The sequence below is a fragment of the Prionailurus viverrinus genome, chromosome E2, assembly GCF_022837055.1.
Source record: "Prionailurus viverrinus isolate Anna chromosome E2, UM_Priviv_1.0, whole genome shotgun sequence".
NCBI lineage: Eukaryota > Metazoa > Chordata > Mammalia > Carnivora > Felidae > Prionailurus > Prionailurus viverrinus.
In genome coordinates this window covers 55,508,041-55,516,217 of record NC_062575.1, presented here as the reverse complement: position 1 = coordinate 55,516,217, position 8,177 = coordinate 55,508,041, and the positions used below count along the sequence as shown (strand labels likewise).

General features: G+C 49.7%; 1 protein-coding gene across 1 annotated transcript; it reads left to right on the top strand.

The window, feature by feature from the left end:
• The first annotated feature begins 562 nt into the window (after positions 1-562).
• KLK14 (kallikrein related peptidase 14) lies at positions 563-4,752 on the top strand. Its single transcript, XM_047836313.1, has 5 exons — positions 563-602; positions 1,393-1,564; positions 3,306-3,559; positions 3,664-3,800; positions 4,390-4,752. Exons 1-5 carry the CDS (start codon positions 563-565, stop codon positions 4,540-4,542), a joined length of 756 nt encoding a protein of 251 aa, XP_047692269.1. The 3' UTR covers positions 4,543-4,752.
• Positions 4,753-8,177: the final 3,425 nt, after the last annotated feature.

Below are 8,177 nucleotides of genomic sequence, written 5' to 3'. Positions count from 1 at the left end.
TTGTCTCTCGGGTCTGTGTTTCTGACTCTTTCTCTGGTTCTCCACCTTCTTATGTTACTTCTCTTACATTTCCCAGTCTTCTCTGTGTCTCTTTACCCCCAACCCTTACCAGCACCTTCCCCTGAGCCACCCACTCTGTCCACCCTGCCCTGGGGTCCCCCTCCCTCCCTGGGTTCCTCCCAGATTAAACACCTTCCCTGGGCGGGTTCTCATTAATGTGGTGGCTGCTTCTCTGACCAGAGAAGGAAGGGAGGAGATGGGACCAGGGAGTCCTGGAGTCCTGGAATGGGAAATGGGCAATAAAAAAATGTCAGGAGAAGGGCGGGGGTGGGGGAGGCAGGGCCTGTTGCCCAGGCCAGGGATAAAAGGGCTCCACAGAGTGACAGGGAATCAAGGCACCACCCCCCTTCCTGCACACACAGAGACGCATCCACGTCTTGAAGGGTCTTGGTCTCTGTGTAAGGCCTTCACTGTCTCTGTCCCTCATCTCTGGGTCTCTTGCAGCCTCCTTCTCTCTCATTTTCTCTTTGCATTTGCCAGAACCTGACCTCCAGACCCCAGAATGCTCCTCCTGCTGACAGCACTCCAGATCATGGCTCTAGGTAAGACAGCAGTGAGATCCGGAGTATGGCAGTCCCCTAGGCATGCTGAGAAGAGATGGAAAGTGTTCCCTGGGGCTCTGGGGTGCTCATGGATGACCTGATGAAAAGACAGGAGGGTGGTTTGGGGGTCGTGACTGAGGGGCATGCAGAAGGGGCCTGAATTCTGAGTTGTGGAGATATCAGGGTGCAGGAGTCGAAGGAGATGGGGAGGAATAAATGAGGAATTGTGGAGAAGTATCCAGTGCTGTCTAGGTTTTATTTAAAAAGGAGGGCTGCAAAACTAATGGAAAGACGGCATGTTGGTGGTGGTGATTGTGGGCGTGATGGTAGGTGGTGTGGGTGTGGGGTGAGACAGTGGATCCTGGGGGTCCGCACAGAGTGGGAAGATTGGATAAAGGGCAGGGAGCTCCTTGAATGTATTGGAGAAGAATTAATGGGAGGAATGGTGGTATCCTGTGAAAAGTGGTGGTAGAAAGTATTCATGGGAGAGTAGAGTCAAGGGTAGTAGATATGTCAGAGCCCTGGATGAGGCAGCCATGGGATCAAGTAATATACTATGGAGGTGATGGTGGGGGAGGGGTGGGTGTCAGAAAACTCCCTGATTGTGTTGGGGCAATAATGGAGGCAACATTGGGCATATCTCAGACTGGGTGGGACAAATAGAGGCAGGTGGTTTAGGGGTTAGGAAAAGAAAAGGGATTTGTGGGTCCCAGACGTCCTAGAGAGTTGGGGGTGGAAAGCATTTGTTCATCTGCTTTCCCCACCACACCCCACCTCTGCCTGTTCCTAGCCATGGCACAGAGCCAAGAGGATAAGGACAAGATACTTGGTGGTTATACATGCATCCAGAACTCCCAGCCATGGCAGGCGGCCTTACTGGCAGGTCCCTTTCGTAGTTTCCTCTGTGGAGGGGTCCTGCTGTCAGGCCAATGGGTCATCACCGCTGCTCACTGTGCCCGCCCGTGAGTAACCCCCTCCCCTATTCCTGTGCAGGGTGAATTCTAGAGTCTAGCGTCCCAGAGCTCAGCTAAGAACCTAGAGCATTGTGTTGAACCTAATGTAGTAGCTGGATCCTGGTTTGGGGTCTAGATAAGAGCCTAGAATTACCAACACAGCTCAGAATATAGAACCCAACCATAAATCCTGAACTCAGCTTAGATTCTGAAAGCAGATTGACAGTTTAGAACCCATATGCCAGCTTAGAGTCCCACACAAAAATTAGAAGCTAACTTATCTGGAGATCCAGCTAGAGGCCAAACTCTACATAGAGACCAAGATTAGGAGCCCATTCCAGATTGGTGGTTCAATTGAGGGCACAATCTACATTCAGAAACTCAGGACCCCTCTCAGAACACTGCCTAGAATCCAAAGCCTAGTCTAGAACCTGCAGTCCAGCCATAAATCCAGGACTCTGATTACAGCTAGAACATACAGCTCCGGGCTCTGGGCTGCGAGCACAGAGCCTCCGGGCTCTGGGCTCAGACTGTAGGAGAGACAGAACCAGAGCCCATTCTAGGTACAATGTTTAATTCAGAGTCTAGTCTATAGCTTCTTTTTGAGAGACCTAGAACCCAAACCTCAGCCCAGTGTCTAAATCCCAGAATGCAGACCATAATCTGATGTCTCATAAAGAACTCAGTAGTCTAGACCAAACCCTAGAACCCAGATCCCTGACAAAAGCTCACCCAGTACCTATAAACACTAAGATATAATTCCATAAATTGAAATTCATGTCAAACCTAAAGCCCAGAACTCAGCCCAATGTCTAGAATGCAAAGTCCAGAATGCAAGACAGCATCCAGAAACTTGGATCCAAGCCATAACCTGGAGCTCCATCTTGAACCCAGAGCTCAACCTGAGGTCAAGGCTCAGACCAGAGTCTAGAAGCAAGAGCCCAGACCATAACTGTAGTGCAATCTAAAACAGAGCCCACCCAAGAATCAAAAACTCAGACTGATGTCTAGGACCCTAAGCTCAAAGACAGAGCTCAAACCATCGTCTAAAACCCAGGCCATAAACCAGAGTTTAAGCAAGAACCCAGAACTCAACCTAGGAACTGAAGCTCATATCCATGTCCAGAATCCATAGTTCAGATCACAGTCCATTGCTCAATATAGAATTGAGCCTACCCTACAACTAAAAGCTCAAATAAACATCTAGAACCAAGACTCATACCATAATGCAGAGCTCAAAATAGAATCTGCAGTCTATCCTAACACCAAAAGTTCATACCCATATCTAAAACGCATGCCATGATCCAGACTCCATCTAGAGAACCCAAATTCTAGCTTCAACTCAAAAGTTCAAAATGTCTAGAACCCAGAAGCCAGGCTGGCACCAGGATGGAGCCTCTCAGGAGCCTCCTCCAGGATATCAATTCTGATTTAGAGCCTAGAGCCATAGCCCAGAGTCTCAGTTGGAACTCAGAGCCTAGAACCCAGCACTGAGCCAAGAACTCCCAACCATTACCTTACACCCAAGCCAGAAACCAGAACACAGCTCAAGACAGAAAGGGGTGGATGGTGGGATTGACCCAAGAGAGAAGCCAAGTTATGAGAAAGGGCACAGGAGTCCAGCTGGTGTTCCAAAAGTTGGTTAGACTTGTGGGAAATTCATCAGCAGGGAAGGGAAAGGGGCCAGAGGATGGGGAGTGGTCTCCAGGTCAGATCCTGAGCAGTGCTACTTTTGGGGGTCATGGGCCAGGATCCTTCATGTAGCCCTGGGCAAGCACAACCTGAAGAATTGGGAGGCTACCCAGCAGGTGCTGCGTGTGGTTCGCCAGGTGCGACACCCCCAGTACAATTCCCGGACCCACAACAACGACCTGATGCTGCTGCGGCTGGAGCGGCCTGTTCGGCTGGGGAGGGCGGTGAAGCCCATTGCCGTGGCCAATACCTGCATGAGCCCAGGGACCCCCTGTCTCGTGTCTGGCTGGGGCACCACATCTAGCCCCATTGGTAAGTACTTCCGTATCCTGGAAATGAGGGGCTGGGGGACTGGACTTCTGGGTCTGAGGGAGGAGGAGGTAAACCCAACTCGTAACCCTTCAGTGTACCCCCAGCCAGGTACCCCAACTCCCTGCAATGCGTGAACATCAACATCTTCTCGGATCAAGAGTGTCAGGGGGCTTATCCTGGAGCCATCACTGCCGGCATGGTCTGTGCAGGTGTTCCCCAAGGAGGGAAGGACTCTTGTCAGGTGAGGTGCAGAAAGGAGAGTTGGAGGAAGGGGATTGTTTGGGGCTGGCACTTGGGTACCAAAGGATCTCAGGAGCATGAAAATCAGAGGAGGTATCCCCAGAAACTGAGAGAGATTGTAATAGTCCGGCTGCATCCTAGCTGTATACCCTCGGGTAACAGGCCTAATCCCTCTGTCAGACAGGGGTAGCTCCTCTTAGAGCACATGGTAGAATCAGATGGTAATTCATGGAAAGAGTGCAGAGTGGTGCCTGCACTTAGCTCTGATCACTGCTCTCATTGCTGTTATTATATTTGGTCCCCTGGAAATCTGTGCTCAGCACCTCTAGAGACCTTAGCCCATCCCTAAGAGGTGACTCCAGAGACAGGGAGATGTAAAGAGGCACACACAGTTTTCTAGAGCAGCACAGTGAGCCCCAAGGGGAAGAGACAGAAGGAAGCAGTGAAAAGGGAAGGCAGTGATATCTCCAGAGCCCTGTCCAGGGGTCTCAGCCCACCTCTTCCCCATCTCTGCCTCTTGAGTCCTCCACACCCACGGCTCTGGCCATCTGTCGTCCGTGGGTGTCTCCATCTCAGCCTCTCCCCTTCAGGGCGACTCAGGGGGACCCCTGGTGTGCAAAGGACAGCTCCAGGGCCTCGTTTCCTGGGGGATGGAGCGTTGCGCCCTGCCCGGCTACCCTGGGGTCTACACCAACCTGTGCAAGTACCAGACCTGGATCCAGAAAACCATCCGGAGAAGATGATTGTTGGTATGACTTAACATCAGCTGCCCAGCTGTCTCCCCAGACCCTGCTCTCTCCACTCAAGACCCAGGAGTCCCAGCCCCCAGCCCCCCAGCCCTCCTCCTCCCTCAGACCCAGGAGTCTGGGCCCCCAGCTTCTTGATGGGGACCCCTGGCCCAGGATTCCCCTTTCCCAAAGAAGTTCCTTCAGGTTTTCTCTCCACTCCCCCACAACACCATTATTCAAGACCCCTTCGGTACAGGGACAAGAGCATGAAAACACATGCTTTGGGGCATCATACCCCAAAGAAGACAGTTTTCAAAGCTTAGTGTCTCTAAAAACCAGATAAATAATAATAAAAATGGAATAATCCTAAAGTCCATTCACCTGTTCATTTAATTCATCTGACAGATATGTACACACAAGTGGCTGAATGGGGTCCGTGTTGTTCCCTTGGAGGCACCCTCCATTCCCTACATCTGGTGTGGTAGAGGGAAATGCCCAGCCTCGCGGCATGACCCTGAACAAGACCGTCCCTCCCGAGGCTGGGTCCTGTGAGCAGGGACTGCTGAGGTCCAGGGCAGGGAGGGCAGAGACCCACCTTGTTTCTTGGAAAACCCTATGCAAATAAAAAGGTCCTCTTTCTCCTAATCAGATCTCAGGTGAGGAGAGTTGAGTTAATCACCTGCTGGAGTTCAAGTCCTGGCAGAGCTCTGATCTCATTTTGTTTCTTTATTTCTATCTGTCATCCCTGGCTCCGGTCCCCTCCCTCCCCACAGGCACCAACACAAATGGCCTTGAACACCATGAGTCCTTGCAAAACATGCCTGTCACAATGTGTTGCTTCTCATTTACATGAAACCATTGTGTTATGGATCTCATTCTCTTTCTCACTTTCATTCATCAGACTATTTATTGGAGGGGCGCCTGGGTGGCTCAGTCGGTTAAGCCTCTGACTTCGGCTCAGGTCATGATCTCACGGTTCGTGAGTTCAAGCCCTATGTCAGGCTCTGTGCTATCAGCCTGGACCCTGCTTCAGATCCTCTGTCCGCCCCTCCCCCACTCTTTCTCACTCAAAAATAAATAAACGTTAAAAAAATTAAAAATAGAAGACTATGTATTGCCTACAACAGTGCACCAGGCATTGTTCTAGGTGCTGGAAGTTGAGCTGTGAACAAGCCAGATAAATCTAAATGCCTCCCCCAACAGAGCTGACACTCTGGCAGAAGGTGATAGACAAGAAACGACCAACATAATTTAAAAGTACGGTAGAGGGGCGCCTGGGTGGCGCAGTCGGTTAAGCATCCGACTTCAGCCAGGTCACGATCTCGTGGTCTGTGAGTTCGAGCCCCGCGTGGGGCTCTGGGCTGATGGCTCAGAGCCTGGAGCCTGTTTCCGATTCTGTGTTTCCCTCTCTCTCTGCCCCTCCCCCGTTCATGCTCTGTCTCTGTCCCAAAAATAAAAAAAAATAAAATAATAAAATAAAATTTAAAAAGTACGGTAGAGAGGCACTGGGCTGACTCAGTCGGTGAAGCATATGACTCTTGATCTTGGGGTTGTGGGTTTGAGCCCCACCTTAGGTGTAGAGATTAGTTAAACATAAAATCTTCAAGGGGCACCTGGGTGGCCAGTTGGTTAAGCTTTGGTTCAGGTCATGATCTCACGATTCGTGAGTTCAAGCCCCACATCGGGCTCTGTGCTGACACCTCAGAGCCTGGAGCCTGTTTCAGATTCTGTGTCTCCCTCTCTCTCTGCCCCCCTCCTGCTCACGCTCTGTCTCTCTCTCAAAAATAAATAAACATTAAAAAAATTTTTTTTGAAAAATAAAATAATAAAAGTAAAGCAGAAAGCCCTTAAGAATGAAAGGTCAGTAAACTTGAGCCAGGAGACCAGCCCAGCGTGTACCAGAGCCAGCTCAAACCAGCCCATAAAAGCCAACTGGCAAATTTTTAGGAATTTTGAGAGCCAGTTGGTAAACACAACCATTATTAGAAATTAAATTACATTGGGGTGCCTGGGTGGCTCAGTCGGTTAAGCATCTGACTCTTTTTTTTTTTTTTAACGTTTATTTTTGAGAGAGAGAGCACAAGCAGGGAAGGGACAAAGAGAGAGGGAGACACAGAATCTGAAGCAGGCTCCAGGCTCTGAGCTGTCAGCACAGAGCTTGACTCAGGGCTCAAACTCATGAACTGCAAGTTTATGACCTGAGCCAAGGTGGGATGCTTAACCGACTGAGCCACCCAGGTACCCCAAGCATCCAACTCTTGATTTCAGCTCAGGTCATAATCTCACATTCTTTGAGTTCGGAGCCCCGCGTCGGGGTCTGCATTGGCAGCTCACATCCTGCTTGGGATTCTCCCTCTCTCTCTGCCCCTCCCTTGCTTGCACTCTCTCTGTCTCTCAAAATAAATAAACAAAAACTTTAAAAATATTAAATTACATAAACTTACAATTGAACGATGAATATTCAAAACAAGTTCAATTATTACTCAACATTCATCAATTCCTAATTATTTTCATGAGTATTTATATACTTTGAAGCTATATTTGTCTTATTGCCTTACATCTGTCACTGTGAGCTCTGCACATGTCTTTCTCACTCTGTGCCCTGTGAAATTGTCCTGGCAGGTTGATATCAGCCCAAGCAGGAATACTTGTGCCACAGAAATTGGCAAAAGCGGGGCAGCTGGCTGGCTTAGTCAGTTGAGTGTCCGACTCTTGATTCCAGCGCAGGTCATGGTCCCAGGGCTGTGGGATTGAGCCCCACATCAGGCTCACTGCTGGGCGTGGATCTTGCTTTGATTCTCTCTCTCTGCCCCTCTCCCTCACTCTCTCTCTCCCCCCCTTTTCTGTCTCGTAAAATTAAATAAATAAACAAACACATAAACAAACAAATTAAAAGAAATTGGCGAAAGCTTTTTTTTCTTGGAGAGCTTAAATCCTTACCCTGGAGAATTAACCCTTGGGAAATCCTCGGAGAGTTAAATCCTTACCAGCGCAGTGTGGGACATGTGAATGTCCCTAGGAATGACCTGATGATCCCAGCCTCTGTCTCCTCGTAGCTCTGTACTGGGACACTGCAGAGCTCAGACAGAGTGGAAGGCAGTGTGGCCTCACCAGTGTTCACGTGCTCTGCTGTGAGGGACAACACAGGATCTGAGAGTTCTCAGGTGCTGGGTCTGGGAACCGCATGGCTACAGAAATTCCAAAGATTGTTGGGACATGGAGGCTGCACCTTATGTCCAGGTGACACAGACACACTTTGGCTCACATATGCTACAGCCATACAAGCTCTGTGGAGCAAAGGGGACAAGAGCAGCTGTGTACTAAGGTACCTTCAGGCCCCTGGTGAGATGATGATACAGCCATGCTGTAATTCTTGGCCTGTATCCTTCTATAATGCTAAATAAAAGTCGGGTTTTTTTTTAATTTTTTTAAATGTTTATTTATTTTTGACAGAGAGAGAGACAGAGCATGAGCGGCGGAGGGGCAGAGAGAGAGACACACACAGAATCTGAAGCAGGCTCCAGGCTCTGAGCTGTCAGCACAGAACCCGATGCGGGGCTCGAACTCACAGACTGCGAGATCATGACCTGAGCCAAAGTCGGACACGCAACTGACTGAGCCACCCAGGCGCCCCAAAATAAAAGTAGTTT

What these genes read in the sequence shown, in the direction of transcription:
- KLK14 (XM_047836313.1), top strand. Translation starts at nt 563, where the DNA reads ATGCTCCTCCTGCTGACAGCACTCCAGATCATGGCTCTAG. An exon ending in ACTCCAGATCATGGCTCTAG is followed by an intron (nt 603 to 1,392) that starts GTAAGACAGCAG and finishes GCCTGTTCCTAG; the next exon opens with CCATGGCACAGAGCCAAGAG. An exon ending in CACCACATCTAGCCCCATTG is followed by an intron (nt 3,560 to 3,663) that starts GTAAGTACTTCC and finishes GTGTACCCCCAG; the next exon opens with CCAGGTACCCCAACTCCCTG.